The sequence below is a fragment of the Lonchura striata genome, chromosome 6 (genome assembly GCF_046129695.1).
Source record: "Lonchura striata isolate bLonStr1 chromosome 6, bLonStr1.mat, whole genome shotgun sequence".
NCBI classification, from domain to species: domain Eukaryota; kingdom Metazoa; phylum Chordata; class Aves; order Passeriformes; family Estrildidae; genus Lonchura; species Lonchura striata.
The window spans coordinates 44126812-44152922 of record NC_134608.1 but is presented as its reverse complement, the minus strand read 5'-3'; the positions used below and the strand labels follow the sequence as shown (position 1 = coordinate 44152922).

The 26111-nt window shown below is 39.1% G+C and overlaps 1 protein-coding gene across 1 annotated transcript in view; it reads left to right on the top strand.

The window, feature by feature from the left end:
* Window positions 1–26111, top strand: part of LRP5 (LDL receptor related protein 5) — a 132430-nt gene that overhangs the window by 22149 nt on the left and 84170 nt on the right. Inside the window, exons 2-4 of the mRNA XM_021555189.2 lie at window positions 7753–8149; window positions 22074–22271; window positions 25812–26008. Of these exons, the coding sequence (XP_021410864.1) occupies window positions 7753–8149; window positions 22074–22271; window positions 25812–26008 (792 nt within the window). The remainder of the gene's footprint in view (window positions 1–7752; window positions 8150–22073; window positions 22272–25811; window positions 26009–26111) is intronic.

Below are 26111 nucleotides of genomic sequence, written 5' to 3'. Positions count from 1 at the left end.
CACATAGGAGTGGTCTTGAACACATGTAGCTTGCTTCCAGGATCTGCTGAGATGCAAGTGCACTGAAGTATGCACACTGAATCCACTAACTTGGCTTTTTTAACATGTGAATTTTTTTTTTTTTACTTGAAGTACGTAATATAACCAGAAACAGGACAGAAAAATAATAAGTTCAGAGTGTGTTGTTGGATATTTTAAAAATATTTAATTACCACCCAGCTAAGTAGAACAGGTTCTAAATTTCATAATTTGTGTAAAACACCTTTGCTGGATTTCTTCAGAGCATGCTCTTCAGGGACATAGTTTGGCATCTCTTGACCAAGGGAAATGAACTAATTTCGGCCAATGGAGATGACATGGTATATAAGCAGTGCTATATTTTGTTGTTACTGCTAACATTATTATTTAAAAACAAGGCTGCCAAACAAAACCAGTGGTCTGAAGTAACTCTCATCCTCCTAAAACCCTGTCATTATTGCATGTGTGGGAACCCTATGCAATGTGAAAAATACAACAAGATTTTCAAAAGACTTGCTGCTTGTTTATTTAAAAGATAAAACAAAAGTAGCTCAAAGTTTATTTAACAATACTTTAACATTACTATTTGATAAAGCTACTAAATTAATCTGTTTCAGGCAGTCAGCAGAAACAGTGATGTGAGTTACTTAGAAGTTTAAAACTATTTTGTGTAAAACCTGGCATAAACATAATCAATTCCAGACCCCCTTAATCATGATTTTCAGTGAAGCAGTGTGGGGAGTTCAGTCCACTGAGCTCTTTTTAATTTTTTTTTTTTATTATTTTTAAATTAGCTTTTGATTTCAAGACACATAAAAAACCTGCTTTCTTGAGGCAGGGATTAACTGTACAAAAACCATACCTGAGGAATGGCTATCCAACTGCTATTAAAATTCACCTTTTGCAAGCAGTTTTGTGGCTTCTGTAGTGTGCTCCAGTATCTTCAGAACATGCTCCTCTCTGCATTGTGTCTGCATTCTCTTCCCTATCAAGGAAAGCCACAAAAGCCTAACCTGATCTAGTTTTAGTTTCTTCAGTGCATCCTTTCTTCATTGGCTAAGAAAAACTGAACTTCAGCCTCTCATAAAAGTGTTTGCTGATTGGTCTTACTATAATTTTATCTCACAGCCTTCCCAGCTCCTCTTCTTGATAAGAACAAGCTTCATATGTTTTCTAAACCCCCCTAAACCTTTTTCATATACTTTCTGTGGACCCTTTCCCCCTTGCTGGAAACAAGATGTCCTTTAAACTTGCTAAAGTTTAAACGAGATGTCCTTTAAACTTGCGTAATTTATTTACATAACCTGCTTGGAAATATATTTGTGGCTAAAGCCTTGTCACTTCTTGTAGGTACATTAGTGGATGAACAGCCTTGCTTTTACTGTAGCTTGATAGCAAACAGATCTGAGCACTGAGATCCTGTCTGTCTTGTGGTATTCAAGATCATACTTAGCATATATAAACAAACATTTTACCAAATATGATTTATAATATGGGATATTAGCATGGGCTGGATTACTGCACACTGTGGTATGTGTGGTGTGACCATCTGAATAATTTAAAATACAGGCTGGTAAAGGGGAAAGTTTACAAAGTTACTGGCTGTACACAACACATGTAGATGTATGATATTCTTAGTGGTCTCATCCTGAATTTCAGACCTTGATTCTAAGTAAAGTCAGATAAAATGGAAATGAATCCTCCTTATTTGATAACCAGAACACCTCACAGTTTGGAAAACAAAACTCCTATAAAATGGATTGAACAGGAGGGTTAGAGGAATGGGATGTAATTTGGAGGAGTGTGTTTTCCTCTTCAAGTACTGCTACAAACCAGTCATCATTGAGAGGATCAGCTCACAGAGACAAGTCTTAGCCATTCAGGAATGAAAAGCTGAGTGCATCACTGAGCCTTTTGTTGGAATATCTTCAAGTGCCTTACTTGAGCATGAGTGGCTTCACTGCAGCCCTTTGAGATAATTAATAGCAGAAGGAAGGATATGTTTGTAGCAGGAGGAATGAGTTTTACAAATTGTTGGGCTGAAATTCCTGTTCAAGTTCTTTGCTACAAGGGAAGAAATGTGTGGGAGTGAAGCCAAGGAGTCCTGATTTTTTTTTTTTAATCTTGTGTCCTAAAACTGCTACCACCTACCTCTGTGCTGGAGCAGGAATATTCAGTAATTTACTTATTGCACGGGGAATTTGCTTTATTTTCAGTAATGTGTTTTGAGGATGACAGCCATAGCCCTGTGTTCTTCAGGGAGTCCACAAGGCAAGCTGAAACTTGGGTCGAGTACGTGCAGTTAGTACAGGAAGATCAACATTCACTCCTCTGACGTTGATGATTTCCCAGCACAGGAGGGACATTGACCTGCTGCAGAGTCCAGAGGGGGGCACCAAGATGATTAGAGGGATGGAGGACCACTCCTACAAGGAAAGGCAGTGAAATTTGGGGTTGTTCAACATGGAAAAAAGAAGGCATTGAGTTGACTTAGCTGTACCTGAAGGGGCCTGCAAGCAAGATGGACAGGGACTTTTTATGAGAACATGTAGTGACAGAACAAAGAGGAATGGCTTCAAACTGAGAGTGGGCTTAGATTGGATTTTAAGCAGAAATTACTGTGAGAATGCTGAGACCTGCAACAGATTGCCCAGAGAAGCTGTGGGTGCCCCATCCCTGTCAGTGTTCAAGGCCAGGCTGGAGGAGGCTTTGAGTGACCTATTCCAAGGTCTCCCTGCCCATGGCAGTGGGGAGCTGAAGATAGATGCTCTTTAAGGTCTCTTCCAACCCAAACTGTTCTGTGATTCTATAACATCCAAGGTCTAAGCCTCCATATGCTCCAGAGAGAGCTGGACAAGAGTTGTAGAAGTGGTTTCTCCCAATTAATTTATGGCTTAGGACCCTACAGTCTTGTTACTGCACAACAGCTATTTTTAAGTCTAGAGAGCTGATGCATGCTAATTCCATGTCCTGCCTAAGAGTTTCCGTAACATGGTGCAGCCTTGGGTGCAAAAGTTGTGACATGTTTGTTTTTTACCATCTTGCATGCCTGTGGTAGGGGTGTGTGGGGTTCTTTTGCTCTTTGGTAATAAATGTTTTTGTGGTTTGGGACATTGACTGCTGCAAGAATTATGCTATTCTCTCTGTCCAGCCATACAGATGGCTTAACCACAGAGGTCTCCATTGCAATTGTCCTGTTAAGGTTTGAAATAATATTTAAAATATAAGTTGGTGCACATGCTGTAATTTTGGATAGCTATTTTCGCTTGTATGCTTATTAAAATGAGACCCTTGTTTTATGTTGTGTGCCAGGTTCCCAAGATCCTTAGTTGCTTTTCTTAAAATCACAGTTAAACCTTTCCATGAACTTCAGCCTAGTTAACCAGTTTAGGAACTGGTAAGTTAGGCTTTTCTCCTATGTGCTATACACAGGAGTTGTGTTTGTTCTGTGCTTCTGGTGCTTTCAAGGGTGGAAATCATGCATGTGCCTCAGTATTCTCATGTCTTTCTATTTTGGCTTTAAGGGGAAGGAGACAAAATGTAGGCATGTCAACAAGTATGAAGCAGTACTATAAATATAACTTTTTAAAACTCTTGCTCAACTTGTCTTAGAAGTGTTGCAGCTTTGCAAAAAACCAACAACTGATGACAAATACACTGTTATCACTCATTATCATCTTAGTCTTAATATGTATGTTGAACCTTGTCAAACTGGTTTTTAGAAAGCTATTACTGAAACTAATAGTAAAGACCATATAGTGCAATTTTTCGTTGTTTGTTCCATGCCAGTTTACTGAGGCTAATAGGTACCCCTGAAGCACTTAATAAAATTCAAGTGCTCTAAATGGGCACAATTAAAACAATGGAAGTTGATGACTGAATTCAGGAATTCAGAAACTGATACTGTTTATGGTGGTCAACCAAATAAATTATACAAAAGCGTACAAATCCTCCAGTCTTAAGTTATGTCTGCACAAAACAACTTTCCTGATGCAGGTGAAACAATTTAAATTTAGTAAATGGCCACAGACGAGGAGTGAGCATTTAAAGGATCAAAGGCAAAGCTGGAAACTGAACCCTTGCTTGATTCCTACCCTGTCTGACCAGGAGTGTTTCCTTTTCTGCAGTTAATGGACTGATGAGAAGCTCTGTTTTCACACAATTGTACAATAGGCTTCTGTGTAGATAGCTCACTACATTGTCAAGTCAAGGGTGTTTTCCACTTAACAGAAAACCACAGGAAAAATGGTGGGTTTCTACACAGAAATAATATGTCTTTCTAGAATGAAATGGTTTTGATCAAGTACTGCATGATCCAAGAAAGATTGTAGAATTGCTGCAAGAAGAAATTATGTAACTTTGTGTAGTTCAGGTTGTTATCTCTTTAGAGTTTATTTGAAAATTTGAGAGGTTTCAGGTTTGGGTGGGTTTTTTTTGGTGTTTTTTTTTTTTTTTTTTTGTGTCCAAAGGCTGTGAACTGCAGCGATGTACAGACATTTTAAATATTGCCTATTATGGAAAAATATAAACTGTTCTAATTGTACTGAAAAAGAATACTTTTTTGGTGACTTCATTAAAATGTCGTTTCAATTGGGTGGTAATAGACTGGATAGGAACAGTTTATCCTCCACATTCAGCATTCATCCTTTCACTGTTTATTCTTCTATTTTTTCGAAATAGAAATGGTGTTTCCCTTTTCAAGCAATTTGCAGTTGTCAGGAGTATTGCTGATCAAAATAGAGCAAAACACTCATTGTTCCTTTGAATCTCTTAACCTTCTAACCATGGAATAACTTCTCAAGGAAAGAATATTTCCTCCTGTGAAACAAATAAGCTCATTTGCAGGTTAATGGTAAGCAGTTATTGCTGCTTTTTTTGGGTCTCCCCCATCCCTCTCCTTAGAAACTCTTGTTAACTTGCTTTCTGGTTTGTCTTGTCAAGAATTATGCAGTAAAGAATTAAATGCATCAAGGATAAAAGTGTTCTGTGGACCATCAAGCTCAGTTCAGGACTGAGAAGACAGCATGGTTTAGATTGGTCTTCATATTCTTGAAATGAAGTTTTGATTCTGCTTTCATGTGGGATTCAAAATAAACTTGTATCCTCCATGGGTGGGATGGCCTTGTATCTCAAGTGGTTTATTGATGGCACAGCAAATCAAGTGTTTTGTCAATGCCATTTATTTTGATACTTTTTGAGCTTCATTTCTCATTCTCATGCCTTAAAAACCCTGTTGGTTGTAATTTTCTAGAGTATGAATATATATTTTGAATTGCTAAACTGTTGAGTAATTTTATGAAGCGATATGCTATGTGTGTGTCTTTCTAGAAACACATTTGTTGTCTTAGCTGCCTCTTTCAGATTTACTGCTTATTAACTGGGAAAGCTGAAAAGTTGAAAAGTTCTGTGAACTTTTCTTGCGACATCTTGGAAATTGTATTTAGTGGAATCTGCAGAGTTACTAGAACTAACTTTGCCTTCTCATGAGCCATCACATTCTGACCTGAAGTGATAAATACAAGACGGTGGAAGTACATTTAGGTACTTTTCTGACTTTTGTTTTATTTCCTTTATTTATGTGAGAGACATAGGCTTTCTTCAGCAGCATTTCAAGCAAGAATTACTGTAGAGAAGCAGATCACTGTTTGTTGGCCTTTTTGTGATTTTCTTGTTTGTTTATTTTCCCAACCAGTATTGCTCTAAAAGGGCTCTGTAACCATTTCAAAAGTAAAATTTGGAATTAAAAAAAATAGGCTGGTGGGGAGGAGCAGAGAAGTGAATATAGTTTTCAGAATCAGAGTTCTGCCTTCTCTTTTTGTCTTTCTCAAAGGAAGTGGACTTGTTCTTAAAGGGGATAAAACCTGGTCATTTTCAATAATCAATCAGTTTAGAGGAGTGTATAGTGCACTGAAGTTCTAATAACACAGTTACGAGCAGGGCAGTGTGATTCCCCTGCTGGGTGTTCATGGCCAGCACAATGAGGCTGCACTTCAATCAGGACATCTCTGAAGAACAGAAGTGACGGAGAACACAGCAGTTTAGTGCCTTATCTGCCTGCTGCTGCCCACTGTGTACATCAGCAGGGAAGAAATCTGCTGAAAGGGATGGGGAGCTGGGATAATGTTGATACTGATTGGATTAGACATTTTTCATGTCTGATCTTTAGTTAAGAAGCTGTTGAGTTCTTCTGCTGTTGATTGGACTTGATATTTCAGGTTCATTTTTCCTTTGTAGTAGCATTAATAATGCCTTCAGTATGGAAATGTCTAGATGAAAATCAATCTATTCAGATTCCTCTAAACAAGTTTGTGGGACAATATTTAAAAAAAAATTCTACATAGGCTTTTTGCAGCTTTGATCTTTGTCTGGATGTGGGGCTGGTTTTGTGAGGCAGTGTGCGTAACTTGAGAAGGTCTCTGCCCCAAAGAATTTGTGACTTGGAGCCCTCTAACATGAAACTTCCCAAGTGTTCAAATGTTTTGATACAGTGCCACTTAAAACAGACGTGGCTATGGGGAACCAATCAGCTGCAGAGAAGAAAACAAGCACTTGGTATTTTAGACTTTTTTTTGTCTGTTTGCAATAACTAACCTGTTGGATTTTCCTGATACTATTCGTAGTGTTTTTAAAGATTGAGAGAAGGGCTTGGCAAGCCAGCAAAATTAAATAGGAGGGTTACTGAGACATCATTTCTTAACAAGTAATTCTTCTCAAGCTGTATAAACTTCCCTGAGTTAAATATTGTAGAGAAAAAAGATACATCTTCAGTGAAACGTTAATGATAACAATTGGTTCTCTTTGCTGTCCAAGACCCTCATTAAAACCACCTGGTGATGTAAATTACATCAGCATACTTTTCCTTCAAAAAGCAAAATAAAACAATCTCTTTCCTGGCTTTGGGGGGGAAAAAGACCATGGAGAATAATAATGAAAACTCTGAATTTTTATGTATGTTTTTGAGGTCATCTGAAGGTGTGTATTCTGACTGAGGTCTTTGGCCTGCACATAAACACATTAGCTGTTGTCAAGGATGTGCAGAGGCACACACTCTCCAGTGAGAATGTAGCCAGAGCCAGAATTCACGAGACTGGCAATATAGCAATGACAGGGCAGCCAGCATTGCAGACCTGCAATTCAGACACTGTATAAACTGTCTTCTTTTTTAGAAAGTGCAGGAGAAATTTAATCTGAAAGATAATATCAAGAAGTAACTCTTACATACAGTAACGTGAATTTAAAACTGAAGGTATTTATATGACAGGCTTGAAACATAGGAGATATATTCTTCTCTATTCTATGAGTATTCTATGAGCTGCTCTGTTCCATGAGTAGCAAATTATTGGACCTGTGCTGACTGTGCATTGGAGGCAGCACGTCAAATGCAATGGTTCCATATGAAGCTGGGACTCAGCAGGTGACTGGTGTAGAACTCCAGCAGCTGCTGCTTGAGTTAGAAAAATTGGGGTGAGATGGGGGAAACTGGGAAACCTTTGTCCTTTTGCTCTCGCTGTCTCTTTCAGCTAACAGCAGTCTTCACAAACACCCCTACTCTTCCATCTCTCTTTTACACCCCTGTCTGACATAGGGAAGGAACAGGTATTTAGATACGGTGACACACTGTACTCCGTGTCCTGCCAGTCTGGGAGAAGAAATCCTCTGCCACATACATAGCCAGCTCTTGAACATCTGTAGGTGCCTGTGATGCTAACACGTTTCCATTTTTTCCTTCTGCAGCATCTCCCTTTCTGCTCTTTGCTAACCGGCGGGACGTTCGGCTCGTGGATGCCGGAGGCACGAAGCTGGAGTCCACCGTGGTGGTCAGTGGTTTAGAGGACGCTGCTGCGGTCGACTTCCAGTATTCACAGGGCATCGTTTTCTGGACAGATGTGAGTGAAGAAGCCATCAAGCAAACTTACATTAACCAAACTGGGAATGTGGTGCAGAATGTCATCATTTCTGGTCTGGTTTCCCCGGACGGCCTGGCGTGTGATTGGATTGGGAAAAAACTTTATTGGACGGATTCAGAAACCAATAGGATAGAAGTAGCTAATCTCAATGGAACATCTAGAAAAGTCCTCTTCTGGCAAGACCTTGATCAGCCCAGGGCAATAGCTTTGGATCCGGCTCATGGGTAAATATTAATTTGGCTTAAATGCTTAAATGGATATGGTGGTGATTTATGTTAAGTTTATAGTTCTGAAAAGAAAAGGAACACATAACCTTTTGTTTCATTTAACATTTTCCTGAGGTATTTTTCTCAAGGTCTGTAACTGAACGTATGTTTGAGCTTAAATATTTTGTGGCAAGAAATGGTAGCCCAGACCTTGAGCCAAAAAGAAAAATACAGCTGGTTTTTAGGTGCCGAGCCAAATATTCAACCAGTATAATTACCTGGCTTATCCCATTGCACTTTGGAAAAGTAATTAATTTTCCAAGCTTTTTATTATTATTATGATTATTATGATCTTCTCAGTTATCTTGTTTAGTAAGTTAACTTTGTTTTTATATGTGATGTCTATTTAATGTAGACAGCAACATGTGAAAGTCTGCATGCGTTGAAACAGGAATTCTCACTTGCTATGCTCTGGTAAACAAAATCCACGGTATTTTTAAGTGATGATGTTGAATAATAATGTTTGTGCCAGCAAGGGAAAGAATCCAGGTGAAACTGTTGATTCTCAATGCTGTAAAATGACCATATTAAGAAGTAATGAGTACACGCTGCATGTGTCATCACTTCTAGTGCTCTAAAAAATACTTGTGTATATGCATGGTTCCTCCCTCCCTCTTCAACCCTCCCCAGGGTTTCACATGTGCCTTTTGCCCTCCCTGTGCACAAGCAGTGCTGATGTTGTGTCCTTTGGGCCTGGCATTTATTGCAGTGATGACTGCAGATGTGCTGTGCTAGATGAACCTTCATGAAAATGAGGAAAGAGAACTCAAGTACATTTCTCTTGTGTGCATGGATCCACACAAGTGAGCTGGTTTGCCACTGATCTGCTGCCATTTTCACAGTACTTTCTCAGAGATCACTTTTTCTTCCTCTAGGGTATAGATAGGTGGGTTTTTTATCTGTAGGAAAATCTGGCATTAACTGATATTTTCACTGAGTCTGTTGTCTTTGCAAAATGATGCTGAGTTAATGAAAGGGCTTAGTATAAACCATAAAAATAAAGTATTTGGTGGTTTATCCTACTCTGGGAGATGGACATTGTCTTGAGAAACTACCTGCTTCAAGTGTATGAACAATGAAAATGGAAACTAGCCAACAGAGGGCAACTTAAGATGACCATGTCAGCACCTTCCATGTCACAGACTGGAACTTCAGTTGTTTTTTCGGTGTTTCCTGTATAAGATTTTACAGATGGATGTGAGGTGTTACAGGTACATTTATGATTAATACATAAAGGGCATACAAAGGCTAAATGAAATTGTGTGTACCCAAAGAAATAAAATACTTAGTTTTGTTGACTCGTCAAATGCTGGAGCTGCTGGTATCCTTTAGAAAATGGCTGGAAGGGTACAGCCATTACCAGTGAAAGGGGAAGTGGAGTGACTTTGTTAGGCCAAAGGACTTTTCCAGAGGGGTCCTTATCCCTGCCTTCCTTACAGATGCCTTTAGGTGAAAGGAATGCTCCCCACAGCAAATTCCTGTATAGAGATGTTTTAAATAAATTAACAGGAATCCTGTTGTATCCTGACAGCAAGTAATCTATGCATAATTAATTAATGTTGATTCATTAGATGTAGAGTTCAGTAGTGTATTTAAAGAGAGAATATGATGTTAAATTGAGTATTTCACAGTGAGGTGGATTACAGAGAGTAGTATGGCACTTTGCATGAAATGCCAATGCCAGGTTTACTTCTCCTAAGTGGGTGCAGTTCCTTGTCTTTTGACTGATTCTTTAAGTGTTGAAATAAAGACAGGTTTGCCTGAAAAACTAATACATTATACTTAAAAGAAAATTTAAAAACTCAGACATCGCATATATTTGTGGAATAAAACATTCAGGTTTGCTTTTACAAGCACATCATTTCACCTGGTAGATCTGAAATATTTCCTAAGTGCATCTGAGAAATGGTGATTTTGGCACAGCAGGCTCTGGGGTTGAACTCGCATAGAACCACGTGTTCCTTGTTCCAGGTATTCTCAGGGAAAGAAAAATGGGTGCCAGAAGGAGAAAAGAACCATTTAATAATATCTTATTTGTCTTTTTGTTAATAAGTTTTTGAAATCGGGTGGCTAATACTGTCAGAACTGTATTAGATCAGAGCACCAGAGTAAGTTTGTGGGTTTTTTCCTGGATCATAAAATGTGATGAAGTTCAGACAAGGGTTCTTAAAACTGGATGAGGCAATCTGTCAGTGGCTAGTCATTTGCTTTCAGTTTGGAAGAGGTTCCAATATGAAACCATTCCATAGATGTGATTTTTGTCCTTTTAGCAGTTTCTACTATAGAAGTGTGGGTGAGGAGCTTAGAAAATGAGGAAGAAAACTTCATTAGTCAACTTTGGTTTCCAGAGGCAAAATGGAACAAATAAGGAGATTGCAAATGCTTAGCTGATATTATTAGTACCCAAACATGGGTTTGTCTAGAAGGCTCCAAGTCAAACAAGTCTGATTTCTCTTGAGGTAATAACATGTTGTGCAGAATGGTGAAACTTTCTCTTGTCTTCTAGCTTTAGTAAGGCTGTTCTGCAGAGGTGGATGGAGGACTGTATGTTTGCAGTGGGGTGTTACTCCCAGAGTAGTGTTTGCTTAATAAGTAGGTTTTAGTCCATTCTGAGTGTGATTCTTCAAGTCATAGACTACTTTGAGAGAATAGAAAAGAACATATTGAATATACAGTCATCATCTCTCAGGAACACCAGAAGTATAATGACCAAGCCTTAGGACATTGGAGAGGGGCTAAGCTGACTTCTGGAGTTTCCTTTTGAAGCCTGTTATTTTGTGATTTCCAGCTGACATTCAGGAGTATGATTTTTCAGATGTTCTGATGGGCTTCTTCAGTAGTAAGTCAGATGATTGTGGTGTAGTGACATTTTTAAAGAGAGCTGCACCTTTTGCATACTCAGCCTATCTTCCTTCTTTAAAGGTAGTGATTATCTCTCAGTTATGACTGAGAAAGAGAGAATACTCTTCCCTAATGATCATTCAGTCCATTCCTAAAATTTCATTTTTTCAGGCAAGCTGTGAGACAAAGCTTATCTGTGGGTCTCTCTTCTTCCCAGAGCTAGTGAAAATCATTCACTGTACAGGATCTTCTGATATGCTGAAAGACCATCATAATTAACAAGAGTTGGCTTAATATGTAATGACATCCTTTCCATACACATTAAAACTTTCTTGCTGGACCCACTGTATATTCTAGGAATTAAAGGAAGCATGTGATATGTGATAATCCAATTATTCTTCCCTGATATGAGGGATAAACTAAGAAGATAGAGGTTAGTACAAAACATTTTTCTGCAAATTTGCTGATGCTTTGTTTTGAACATTTAGATCCCAGTCCTGCTGTTGGGTATGTTAGGCTGAGTTTGTAAATGGAGGACTTTAGGCTAAATTCTTGGTAGTGTTTTGTAGAACATTAGCATTGATATACATTCTTGATAGGTAGACCGCTGATGGGGGCCTCAATAGTGTTGGTGTTACTAATTTTGAGTTTGCAGCCATTGCATAAGTATTTACTTGTTTTCAGGATAGCAGCTTATAACAAATCTGAATTTGTTGTATGTAAAGATTTTACTCAAGCCCAGCTCAGTGAGGTAGCTCAAATTCCCTGCAATGAACCCTTGCAAAGAACCTGTGTCATGAACATGGTCTGAAGAAGGAGGAGGAATGTATTTGAAAAACAAGTTTGTATCACGTCGTGGCAAGCAAACTTCAGTTTCCTGAAAAAAAGTCTTCAAAAGAATGCATGAATGAGTAGCCAAAACAAATGATTTAATTCTCAGTCCTGTAGTGAAGGTCTTAGATCTGAACACCCTAGAATGTGTGTTGACAAGGGTCATTAAATCTATGACATAAAAATCTCAATGCTTGCTACCTTCTCCATTTAATGCAGGGCTCAGATTCTGAGGATCTATAGCATATCCATAATTCTCATATCTGATTTTCACTAAGTGCTTAATGAAGTAGTTAGTTCACATTATTAAAGTCTAGAATGTATTAGAGATATTTACTTTGGTTAATATAAATCTTGAATTCCTACTTGTGTGATGGCTGCTGTATTGCCTTGGACTGTCCAAGTCCAGGCTGCATTTTCTGTAATTTACCTCGCTAAGCAGACAATAATGCTTGAGAAATTTCTGCTCCCTGTGTTTGCTGAAGCACAAAGAGCTAAATGAGACATCTGTGAAATGTTTGTGAAATTATTATTTTAAGGAAAGATAAAAAATGCTTGCCTCAAGAAAAGGTATTGCTGTCTTGTGGGGTTTTTGGTGTGGGTATAACCACAGCCATCACTTGGTGTAGTCACTGGGATTGTTGAATTTGCCATACCTGAGCTGGCCTGCTGACCCTGGTGGGATGTGTAGAAAGGATGAAAGAGGAGAATAAAGACATTTGAACTGGTTTAACTGACTGAAGAAAAGCTGCAAACTGCTGTCTCCCATTTCCTCCCTCATTTTCACTCCTAAAGTCTTCCATGGCATGGTGTGGGGCTGTTGGGCAGAGGCAGTGCTGTGCCAGTGGACCACCACAGAAGCTGACTTCATTTATGGAGCAATTCCTTTTGGAATAGCAAAGCTTCGGGGAAAGGAAATAAGATACAAATTAGAATGCAGCAATAAGAAAAAAATTACTGAGTACTAAAAATAAATCATCTGTTTTGGCATTCTGCAGAATGGCTATTAGTTCAGAGATTTAAACAAGCCTAATCGTGTCTGAACAACATTAAGGGATTGCATGCCATAGCCTGGCTTAGCCATTGCCTCAGGTTGCTTATAGCAAATCACCAAAATCTGCAAGTAGTTGCTGTCATTGACCTAAAGTATAGTTGGCACCAAATAAAGGATTAGATGGTAAATGCACCAAACAGGATATTAAAAATGGATATAGAAAGGACTGCTATCACAATTAGAAAGTTTTCAGTTCAGAGTCTAAAATTAAAAGCCTCAGACATGCCTAGTTGTTAATCCAGCGTTTCCTCAGTGTCACAGCAAAGCCATGAACAAGACCTGGAGCTGTTCTAACTCACAACTGTGTTTATGTCAGCACTTCAGACTGCAGTGGTGTTTGCTGATGATTCACCAGGACCTTGGTCCCACACAGCAGCGTGGCAGGTACTAGAGGTTAAGCATGTTGGCCTGCTGTGTTGGAATTACTGGGATCTATATGAGCTGCAGTAGACTGAGGCTTCTGAACAAATAAGCCTGAATGGTGACGTCTTTTTAGCAGTGTATCTTCTGGTCTTAATCTCTTTTGGAATAGTTGAGAGGAGAGGGAATAAAACTTGTGACTGTTGCAAGTGGTGGAGAAGAAAAGCAAGGAACATCCTCTGAGTAAAGACTGTGCTTTTTAGAAACCCTGACTCATGGCTGCTTGGTTAAAATTCAGAAGATGCCCAGGTTTTGAGTGAAACATGCTTATTGCTGCCTGAAAGCTAGAGATTAGTTTATGTCCTGTGTGCTTCTAGTTTGTAATTAATTGCAAGTATAAAATTATTTTGAAGCTTTTGGTTAGTTATTTGAAACTCTATAATATATGAGTAGCACAATTATTATCTTAAAATGAAAGAAAAGTACTCAACTGTAAAATTGGTTCACGGTCATATCCAGTATCTTGGTATGGCAGTAATTTCTGGGACTTGGAAAGCTTTTGATTCGGGTCTCCAAATAGCTGCAAATAGTCTCATGCATAAGAAACTTGAGGTTTTTGTGGGAATTGTTATTTACTTTAATTTTTGGATTATTGTCCTTGATGGTGACAGCCTTTCTTTAGATAGTTCATTAGTCTCCTCGGCTTATTTCTCCCTTTTCCTGCTCATAGCTATGACTAAAGGGCATATATTGTTCAAAGACCTTTAACTTCATTTGAGAGCAGACCTGCCTGTTCAGAGATGATAGAAAAAAGTCATTTACTTCTCCCCTACCCTGCAAAATTACATGGGAAAGAGGTGGAAATGTGAAGACTTCCTTAAAAGCCCCACTGAACTCCCTCCGCTGTTTGCACTCTTCCTTTGCTACGTTTCTGTGATTCCTTTTATCCTGGATCCTGGAGACTGATACTTCTTTGCCCTGTACACATTTAGTCTTATTAAGTTTGGGAATTGTATTCTTATCTTCTAAATTTCTATGCCATTTCTTGAGGGAGCAGAAGGAACAACAGGATTGCTTTAGTTGTCACAGTGCCAGTGTGTGTTGCAGTGGTTTCTTGGGTGAAGTCAGGAATGCACTGGCACCAAAGAGGTGATGGAAGCTCTTTGATTAGATGATGTAATTGGGTGCATTTTATAGCTGCATAATGTGGAGATCATGGCATATACAACATGTTGGTCTGGTTGGACTGGCACTGTTCTGTATGTCATGAATGAGTTGCTTTGGTTTAATCAAAACATGTTTCTAATTTTTTTTTTTCATGTAAAATTGAGCATTAGTATAAGCTGAAGGAAGAATTTTTCCATGTAACCTGCTGAGGGTGTTCTCAGGGTTTTGTTTGTTACTGTGTTTGAAATTACAAGGGTGCAAATGAACAAACTTAAGTTGCATGCCTTGACAAATTCCTGTCTTTAGCTGGAGTGTACCTTTCCCTAAACATTGAGTTAAAGTGCAGCAGCACGGTGAAACATTTGGTTTGAGCTAACCATTTGAGCAGTTGTGAGATCTGTGGATAAGAGAGCCACCAGCACCTCACACTTTTGGATTACTGTTGCTGAATACATTTGCTGCACCCCATCTTCCATTAAGTCAGTACAATGTGTGCATACAATTTTTTTGACCATCCCAGGATTTTAATTCAGTGTTTCCTTATGAAGAGAGGAAGAAATCTAGGTTTAACTTCTTCAGGTAGATGTAGTTAAGTAATGACTGGGTCTAGCACTTTTTCATGTGAGGATACCCTGAATTTTGAATGTTTGCAGCGTGTCTTAAAATGGGTTGAATGTAGTGAGATTTGGACTATTTTTCCCATTCCTAAAATAAATCACATTTTATGAAAGAAGAAGGGGACCTGGGGTCAATGGACTGACTTTGAGACAACCCTTGCTGTCAAGAAAGCCAGCAGCGCTCCTGGGCTTCCTCAGAAGGAGTGCTGCCATCAGACCAGAACCTCCCTCTCTGCTCAGAGCTGTGGAATGACTCCTCAGCAGGACAGGGACATGGACATGCTGGTGTGAGCCAGTCACAGAGATCATTAAGGACATCTTACCAGTGTGTGTTTTAAAAGAATAAATCAGAATAAAAGACACTGTTGGAAAACCGTAGTGGAGAAGGCTGGTTTCAAGGGTTTTGTTTGCTTTGTACACAATTTTGAATACAATGTGATTAGTTGTAATGATTAACTATTGTGGCACGTTTTTGGGTTTGGTGTAATGATTTTGTCAAGGACATCCAGGTCTCAAAATTTAATGCTTGAAAAAAGAAAAAAGTAATTTGAGTAAGTAATTTGCAGCTTAATGCTATGTGGGATAGACATTCTTCTGTAAACAGTTGGGGATATTTAATTTCACAGTGGAGTTTTTGTAGCTTTAAAGGTGGGATGGAGGAAGTAAGTTTTAAATGTGCAGGAATCTAAACTTCATTGCAATTTCCTGTAAACTCCTGTTTTGTGCCATGGGCTTGTATAAGTTCAAGAGCATTGTTGAAATTGGAGAAGTTTGTACTGATTTATATCATCTGTACAACTGGCCCCTTTTGTGTAAGCAGGTTATGTAAGGTTTGGCAACTGTACTGCATTTTGGGAGATGGAAAAAGTGTTTGGGCAATGTTGGCTGTTTTTTATTATGTCTGTGATACCTTCCAGCTCAGATGGCTGATTGACTGCTCTTGGAGGGCACAGCCTTGATTTCTAATCTTTGTGAAAATGATGACAAGAGACATGAGGTGCTGGGAAATAAAAAATGACTTGCACCTTTAAGAGTGAGGGGAAATATGGTCTTCATTCTGGTTTTGCTCCTGCACCTGGAATTTTAAAATGAGTTAAGCAGGGGAAAGAAAACAAACCAACCAAACAAAAAAACCCGCCCAAAAAGAAAGCCAACAAAAAACCCACTGGGGTGCAGTTTGCCAACTTCAAAATCTGTTTGTTTTTGCAAGGTGGTTTTCAGTCCCATTCTTCTGATACAAGGGAAGCACCATTTAAGCCCTGATTCAATGTGGTAATTTATATGCCAAAACTCAGGGACTTGTTGACTGCAGTTGAATTGCATTTAATTAAGTTCTAACTAGAAAGCTTGGTTGTGAAGCATGCAGCTTACATATAGAACTTACATATTTGTAAGATATGTTACATATTTGTAATATATCTAGCACATTACATATATGTGCTTACATGTAGAGCAGTAACTGAATTTTATGTATTCTCTTGGGTCTGGCTTCTGGATCTGGCTTCTCTAGCTTCTGGCTACTGGGCTGGATGGACTGTTGGTGGCTGTGTGTTCAGAAGAAAGTGTACATTTACATCATAGCCTTGATGGAGCTTTGGCTTTTGATCTGCTTTGTTCCAGCTCGTTTCTTTAGTGCAAGCAAAGTGGTGTAGCAGATCAGTTTAGGACAGAATTGGTGCAAGTGCTGTGAAATCAAATTATTATTTGATGTTAGTCTCTTTTTTTGCCCTGCCTCTACTTCCTTGCTGCCTTGGAAGTCTGGAGTTCAGGTTTAAAACCAGAGATGGGGGGAAGACACTTAAACATCTCTGACCCACAAGTTTGTCCAAGGTCTGCTTTTTGTTTAGAGCTTCGGTAGTGCTGCTTGGTTACTTTTATTTTATTGTTTTTTTAAAGAGCATTGATTTGTGATAGCTGCTGCTTAGCAGTGAGTTTTGCTCACAAGGGGTTTTTTTCTCTCATTAGCTCTTTAGGAATTCCTGTTTTCATTTTCTTGGACAGCCTCAGTGCTGTTAGACTTTTGTTGACCTGTTGCCATGCAAGGAGGATGTAAAACTCAAGATGCCGGATCTCAGTCCTAAAATGTGATCGACCTAATGTGTACAAAGATACTGGTTTTGATATTTTTAGTTTCTTACAGTTGTTATGGCATGCCCTGGCCCAGGAGTATTTAAAACTCTGGAATTTACATTTAAAAACACCACCATCACCACAAAGAAAATCAACCAAATAAAAAAACTACCCAAATGCTTGCCTTAGGCTCTTCATTGTTATTCAGTGTGCATCTTTTCAGCTGGCTTCAAAAACTGGGAGGCATAATAGCACAGGTAGTGCCAGACTGAGATTCTTTGCTTAGTCTACTTATTTTTCTGAAATGTTATCTGGTTTAAATACTGGAGGTTTTTTAAAATGGTAAAATGAAAATGATAGGGATTGTTAATTTACTGGATGCCTGAAAATTGGTTCTATTTGAAAAATAAAAAAACCCATTCTTGAACCATCATTTGTCCCAGAAACATTGATGATGTCTTGACTATTTGAAAGTGCTTGTTTTATATTGAGGTCAATAAGAGATGTGGACTCTTGAGCATTCTTTAAAAAAGATAATTCAGGAAAGCCTTTTTTCCCTCCTCTACTGAAATAGTATGTCAGTTATCACTCCAGGCTCCTGAATTAAGGTTAATTTAAATCAGGATGAATCAAATCAGTTCCTACATTTAAGCTGTTAAAGCATGCAGATTAATTTCTTTCTCTGAGAAGCTACTTGGAGCTTTTTGCTATGTTCTCCCCCTGCCCAAAAAGCTCTAACACAAAAACTTTTGTGTAAGAATTGATTCTGTAGACTGGAGGCATTTGACAGGTGCAAGCTGTAAGACCTAATTATTACTTCAGGACATTACTAAAATCTTTAATTTCTCCACTGTTTTCCCTGTGTTCCTCTTTCTCTGATGAACCAGCTAGTGCAAGCAGATTTCAGTACTTTTGACAGGAGAATAATATTTTTAATGAGATCCATGGGCTCTTGTTAGCCTTTGTCTTTTTCTTCGTCACAAATCATAGCAAGGAGGTTTTCCACCTGCCCCAAAAATTTCTCTTATTACTGTTCCAGTTAAGTTTGCAGTGCTGGTTTAGCTACGTTTGTGTCATTCTTTCCATAATAGCCATGGATGTTTCTTTTCTTTAGGATTTATAACTTGTGCAAAAAAATTTCTGTCTTCAGGTTACTCTGTGTTCCAGCCAGGACACTGTATTTTTACCTTAGTTTGAACTAGCTTTGTCACTCAAAATAGAGGAGGGCAAAATAAAGGAAAACCGGATACTTTGTACATTTTTGAAAATCCCTCACAGGCATGCAGTTCAAACATGACATTTTATGGTTTGTTAGTCTCATGTCCAGTGCTCTGTTGTACCTTGTGCAGAAAAAAAAAAAAAAAAAGAGCCTAGCTGTTAGGCTAAAGAAAGGTGGAAGAGGAGGGATGGAAAGGACTGACTGGAAAGGACTGAACTAATTGTAGACTCAAAGGTGATTGATGAGAAGTGCCTCTTTCTCCTCTGGACTAGTTTCACAGGTGGCTTCAGCTGGCTGGTTGCTGCCCTTATTTGCTCCTTCTGTTTAAGCATCACTGCTGCAGAAACATTGGCAAGACTGATTATTTGCTGAGGTAATTTAAAGGTTTTGGGTCTTCTCTTTTTTTTTTTTTTTTTCCTTGTAGAATACTAATGTCAACACCAGGGGTGGGCATGAGGGAAGAAGTGCTTCATTTGGCAGTGGAACGATTTTAAATGGGCTCACTTAGACCAGAGAAGGTCAGTCCCTGTCATAGAAGCAGCTTCTTAGATTGATTTTAAAACTCCCAATTCAAGGTCTTGATGTGCTGAGAGATCCCCAAAGCAGAGAATTCTTGGCAATTCAGCACCTGCTGCCTGATGAAAGGATGGAAACCTCTTTGAAAAGGATGCAAAAATTGTATTTGCCATTCCATGGCTTGGTGTGTGCTCCTGTGATGGACCATGGGATTCTGTGGAGCACACAGAGGGAAGGAAACCATTACATCTTTAGGTGTTTGATTAGTGCAGAGACTCAGTATACTCTGAAAAGTTCACTGAGAAGATCAGCTTTATGATACTTGAGGGACTGCAGAGACACCCTGTTGTCAGATGAAGGTGGTGACAGGGTATGTTGCTTTAGAAAAGTCCAACTGAGCTAGAAGAGCTTTGAAAGAAGGCTGCCTGCATTCAGATTGTTTTCCATGTTGTCTAAGTGCATCTTCATCCTGCTGACCCTTCCTTTGTGGTGCAGCTACTTTGCTAATACCATGTAGTATTAAACCTTTGAGTAACATTGAGCTTGGTGCCTGCTAATGAGCTGAAATGTAGAGATGCAATTTTCCTGTGACAAATTTGTGTGTGAATTCGGAAGTACTACTTTTGTACAGCAGTCTCTGTGAGGCCAAGGGTAAACGCACATCACCTATGAAATTAAATGACACTGTTTTTTGGGAAGAGGCTCTTGAGTTGGAGCTCCTTTAATATCATAGAAAAGCCATGAAGGCCCTTTGGTTTACAGATTTGGGGTTTTTTTCCTTCATCTGAATGCATTGAGAGTGCAGGCTGAAATTTTAATGGAAGGCCTGAGGAGAGGAATTTTATTCCATAATAATTTAGGATGTTTTTTCATCCTTTTAACCTGCTTTAAGGGTTTAATAGGACTTAGCTAGTTTTGTCTCCTTTGTTTTATCTTTTCAGTAACTTTCATGGGATTTTTAATTTTGGTCTAAGCTCCTTTTTAGCCTGTACTTACAGATTTCAATAGCCATATGATATGGCCCAAAGTCACTTCTAATAGCCACATTTTTCTTCATCCAACAGTCTATCTTTTGTCTGTCTTTATTCCTGTAGAGTTGGATGCAGATGGTGCAAGCTCTAGTGCAGATGAGCTGGATCAGACAACTGATTAGACCTGACCAAAAATGGGTATTTGGCCATATCAGTTTCACAGTGTGATTCAGCAGCTGGTTGTGCAGACAGGTTTTTTATGTCTGCTTTTCTCTGTCTTTAGTTGTTTGTCAATAGCTGCTTCCTCACACAGTCCAAGTTGCCACAAATTACAGCCTGACTTGTTAAGGAAAACCAAAATGAGTGGCAATTTACATTCATAGGTTGTCCTCTGAACTGGGGCAGCTCTCAACTGCTGCTGCTGCTTTTTCAGGAGCTGTCAGTCTATCCTGGTTGCTGGAGCTGAAGAAGCTTTGGGAAGGCATCTGGGGATATGAATGTGTCTCAGCCACTCTAATGTGAGCTATCTCAGAAACCGGCAGACTCACCTGTGTGGAAGGTTTTTATTTCAATTAGAAAACTTGTTTGACCTCACACTCGGGTGTATTGTGATACAAGTGAGCAATTTCTGTCTGGTTATCTATATTCCCCTCTTTAGTGGGGTAAACTGCTCATGACTGTATATGCTGCTGTGTAGGTGCTGTGACTGCCCCAGAACTGGAGATCTGCCTAAAGTGGGGTGGAGGATGCACATGGAGATCAGAGCATTTTAAGGTTAAGTGTGTTGTGAGGGACATTTGCTGGTGATAACTGTAGAGCTTCCTGTTCCTCCTCGGATGAAATGATGGCCCCAGCTGCAGGTAAAGCAGCTGCAGAGCCTCTGCAGTTTGCAGGAGGATCTTGCTGTGCAAAGGGGAGACCACCCTGCAGAAGAACATCACAGCAATTACAAATGAGTCCCTACATCATCCCTGAAGTGTGGACAGGATTCTCTCTCATAAAATAAAGCATAAAGCTTTTTTTGTATAAGTGTGTTTTCAAAATCCATGTTCATTGACTTCCTTTGTAGTTCCTACTGTGACTGCACAGCAAGTGCTGTTTTCTCAGGGGAGCTAAGAGTGAGATAATCCGGGTTATGAAACATCTGGCTAAGCATTGTGCAGGACTGAATAGATGTCTCTTTTCCACGCTTTTCTGGAGCTCCAGTGTTAGGAGGACTTAGCTCAGATGCTCAATGCTCTTGCCCAGCTGGTGCCATCTGGTGCTCCTGTTGATCTAACACTGTGTGGGGAACCTGGGGAGGTGATGGGTGCAGTGCAGGTCCCTGGTTATGTTTGAGAGCTTCCTCAGGGCAAACGCTTTCTCACACAGAGCCATGGCCCAAATGGCTGTAGTGGCATTGGGGAAGCAGTGTCCTTTCTCTGAGCGCCCTGAGGCAGCTGTGCTAGGAGCTGCCTGTGTTGTGTGTGCATGTGGAACTTGCAGGCTGGGTATGTGATGCTGGGTAATGCTTACCAGCTGTCCTCTTCTCACCAGAGCATTTCTCTTACAGAGTGCTGTCTGTCCTCTTCTCAGCAGAGCATTTCTCTTGTAGCTGCACAATCTCAGCTTTTCATGCAGATTCGCCACACTTTGATCTGGTCCTTTCCAATTAGTACGTGCTGTAATCTATTGTAAATCCATTCAGGCTACTTAAATTGTCCATTGGTGGAGTGACAGGGAAACTGGGAGATGGATGGGAATGGGGAAAAAAATACCCCAAAATTTAATATCTTTCTAAGTTTCATGGATTCATGATTTATTTTTTGACAGAAACAAATTTCAGAACACTTGATTTTATTCTTTTTTTTCCTCTATGGATTTGCATAATGAGGTTAAGCTGTGCTCATTGCCTGCTTGGATAGTTATTCGGAGTGTGATATAGGATATTAACTTGTAGTCACTGACCACACAAGGATGATACTCAGTTGTAAATGCTTATAACAATCAGATACTGCTCAGCATTGGAAGAGAATGGTAAATACACAGAGGCAAAACTTGTGAGATGATTTAATGAAGGACTTCTTTTGAGCCCTGTGGGCCTGGGGTTTGATTTGCTTTAATAAGTGTGTAAAAGTTTTGAGAATAAACCCTGGTGTCTATACCCTGCTGTATGTATGTACCACTGCAGGCTGTGCAATGAGCTGCTATCCTAGCATGTCTTGTGGCCTCATCTGTGTGTTTGTGTCTCTTTCAGATACATGTACTGGACGGACTGGGGTGAAACACCCCGAATAGAACGGGCAGGAATGGACAGCAGCATGCGAAAGATAATTGTTGATTCTGATATTTATTGGCCAAATGGACTCACGATAGATCTCGACGAGCAGAAACTTTACTGGGCTGACGCAAAACTGAGTTTCATTCATAGGGCAAATCTGGATGGTTCCTTTAGGTAAGCTCTCTTTTGCCTATAGTAAGGTCTAAGTTATTTCTCACTTTTTGTGTTCATTTTGAAATGAGACTTTTTTTCCCCCCAGTAGTCTAGAATAATGCAAATACCATTTTTTTTTAATGCAGTTCTTAATAACCTTGCAAAAAACCCTTCACATACTATAAAACTGATTTTAAGAGAAAGAGTGTTTGTATCAGCATTTCACTATAGACTGTTTACAGCCTTCTTGTACAGCAGGATTCTTCTTTTTTAGGCTCTTACTTGTCTTGAAAATAGTTGGAAATGCTTATTCATGACCCTAGAAAATATGACATTTAACCTTGACTGGAATTTTACAGTATTTTTAATGTTTTTTTTTTACCAACAAGAAATACACATTGAGTCACACTTGTCTGTGGCCCCATCCAGAGATGTCCTTTATGTCATGCCTATTAATTAACCAATTTGGGGGTTGTTTCAAACAACAAGCTTTTAGGAAACAAATTTTCCTAAAGCTTGCTGGAAAGCACAGTGTGGAAGTTTTTTGGTGGCTGCTGTCCAAGTGTGCTGTTAAGTTTTGGCTTCTGTAGACATGGAGAAATGACACTTTAGGCAGGGCAGACTTAAGCATTTGAGATTGCATCTTCAGTTTGGGGCAGTGCTCAGTGGGCAGGTTATGTTGGTCCTGAAGGGTGAGTGTCACATGCAGTAAAATGTCCTGCATTTTACATTTAAAGAAATCTCTGCATTGTTATCTGGCTCTGGTCTTCAGGTAGTTTTAAATGACATTTTCATGATTTCATAACATTGTAAATGCCTGTGTCAATAAAATTGTTTTGCCCTGGTGAAAAGTTGGAGGAGTTCTATTTTACACATTTCTGTGTAATAGAATAATATGTCTTCCCCCCCAAAAAAAAATGTTTCCATGGTGTTTTTATTTTTTTTTTCTACTGAGTTACATTCTATGCCTGATTTTCACAGTCATAAAAGAGCAATAGCAATATTGACATCCTTTATAAAACATTCCCAAGTTCCTTTGAGGGCACTGTGTAAGAGCTGGATAATGGTGGCATTGTAGTAAGTGACAAGTATTGACTGACAGTCCAGAGCAGAGACGAGGGAAAAGGCCTTTGTGGAAGGCAGTGGTAGCTCCAGGTTTGTAGACAGAAAAAAAGATTTTCATATAATTCAGCATGAATACGTTTCTCTGATTTGGTGGTGAGTGGCAGAGTTTGAGGTTTCCAGGCTGTTTCTGGGGTTTTCGTGCACATACAAATTATACAGGTTTTACTTGCATATGTGTTTAAATCTTGAAGTATGAATTGGCAAGTAAAATCTATTAGTCTCATTTTAAGGTAGAGAAAGGCCACCTGAAAGGAAGCAAGACTTTGAATAGACCAATTCCAGCAATCTATTCAAATTACTTTATGATGGATCAATGCCCCACCTCCCAAACAAATTTCTGTTGAACCATAAATCAAGTAGTATTTGAGGAAAAAATAATGTATTTTGCATTAAGAAAAAATTGGCTATTGCATATTTTACTGAGCTGCTAGAGCATGTAAATGCACACTTGAGGTCAGAATATCCCTGTACAGGGTGCATTCTGGAAGTCCCTGATGTGTGACATTACGTGAACTTTTAGGTATTGTCCAACATAATAAATCTGAAAGTGTTGCAGATATTGATAAAATGCCATGAAGATTGATCTTAATCATAACTTCTTTTAAATGAAATTTTTATTTATTCCCTTTTCCATTCCACTGATCAATGTTGAAACAGACGTCTGTGAAGCTGGGACTCCTGGATTCTGGTGTTAAGGTGTACTTCAGTAAGGGCTGGATGGTAACTTCAGAAGTTTTTTCTGTTCCTTAAACATGGAGCAAACGAGTTTCACTCATCCATGACAATAAAGAAATCTGTGATGTTTCAAATGCTTCCAACCCTCCCATCCCAGAATCCATTCAGGATTACCTCAAAATTTAAATAAAAAGGAAATTTGCATTCTGTGTGGTGGATTAATGTTACTGGAGCACTCTGCCTCTTAGCAAGCTTTAATTTGCAACCACATTTTCTGGAACTATTTCAAGAGATGTAATTACAGGAGAATGGGAGACTTGATATCTAAGAATGATGGAAATAGGGGCAATACATAGTGGAAAGCAGCTGTTACGATATTAGGATACAGCCACTGCTGTTATTAGTTAAGAGGAAAGAGCAATGTGAGGGTGGAAAGAGAAAGTGAAATTAGTATTTGTATTTATTCTGTTGTGTTTTATGTTAAGAAGTAGTGGCAATTAGAATTTTTAGAACAGTTTCAATTTTATCTCTAGAAGAGAAAGATTATTAATAATTTTGTTTTCTCATGTATATGCTGGTATTTTTGTGCATGTGTCAGTCCATTTTAAACTTGTCCATGTCTGAATATATATCAAGAATTTTGGAGGTGTTTTTTATTCCCTTCTACCCTGGAAAATGCAGATAATTACCTATGCTGCTCAAAATGAGAAAGAGTCCTTTCCCTGCCAAATGTTAGGTGTTTTTTGTTTTTCCTTAAACATCTTCACTGGAAACAAATTGAAGGCATATTTAATAGAGGTATAAGAAAATTAAGTTCCTCATTTTCCTTCAGGATGAGACTGAGATTTCAGCTTTCTCAAAGTCATATGATGAAAAATTCTGAATAATGCTTTGCTGTGTCACAACACTGGTTTGAAAGGTGTGTGCATACCTTTGTGTATACATAAAATGCATGGATTTTGTGAAAACTGAGTACCTAGTGTTTTGACTGAGGAATTGTCCAGCATCTTTTCTTTGACTCAATAAATATCTTCAAAACTACTGAATCTAAATTATATGCATTTATTGCAACAGGTGTAAACTTTGGGATCCTGTGAAAACATGTTAGAAATGTCATGTGTTTTGTGGCTTCCAGTTCATCTAATCCTTGGAGGTGTGGCTATATGTCATTGAAAAACCATCTCAAATGTTTCTGATTTGTATTAATTATAAATATTTAGTTTTAGGAAAAGCATAACTGACCTTTGCTCTACATTAAAAATTAGTCTGAAAAATATTTACTTCTGCTGAAGACAAAGTTAAGAGGAGGTAATTTAATGAGACTCCTAGGTAATTTCTGCCTTTTTCTCCTGGAAGAAAAGATTGAGTGCAACTGAAGTTCTGAACAAAGATGTCATATACTGCTGTAATCAGAGGAGCACTCTTTGAACCTAAGTTTCCTTGAAAAGTCACTTGTGTTTGGGTATTTGCACAGCTCCAGAAGTTAAGGAACTTAAGGGGTCAGTGTAGAGCCTGAATCAGATACCTTGATGCTCTGAAACCCAGTATGTTTGTCTCCTTGTTGCTATGAAGGGATAAAACCTTATTTTACATTTTTCAGTCTGCTTGTCACTTTCATCACCAGGTGAATCTCTTGGTGCTGTGAATTTGTTGAAAGATGACAATTCCTACAGAGTTTCTACAGAGCGAAATGTTTTCTCGTGTGTGTGGTAACAAGTGAAAGCAATCAATTTTTTAATCTTTACTCTTTCTCCCAAAAAGGCAAAAAGTTGTCGAAGGTAGCCTTACTCATCCCTTTGCCCTGACGTTGTCTGGGGACACTCTGTACTGGACGGACTGGCAGACGCGCTCCATCCACGCCTGTAACAAAAGGACGGGAGAGAAGAGGAGGGAGATCCTGTCTGCCCTCTACTCGCCCATGGACATCCAGGTCCTGAGCCCGGACCGGCAGCCCTACTGTACGTCCTGCTTGCCCTCAAACCCTGCATGACTGCTGCTCTCTGTCAGGGACAGTGTCAGCCAGGAAAGTGGCCAGCGTGCAGTTTCAAAGGATTGGTTGCT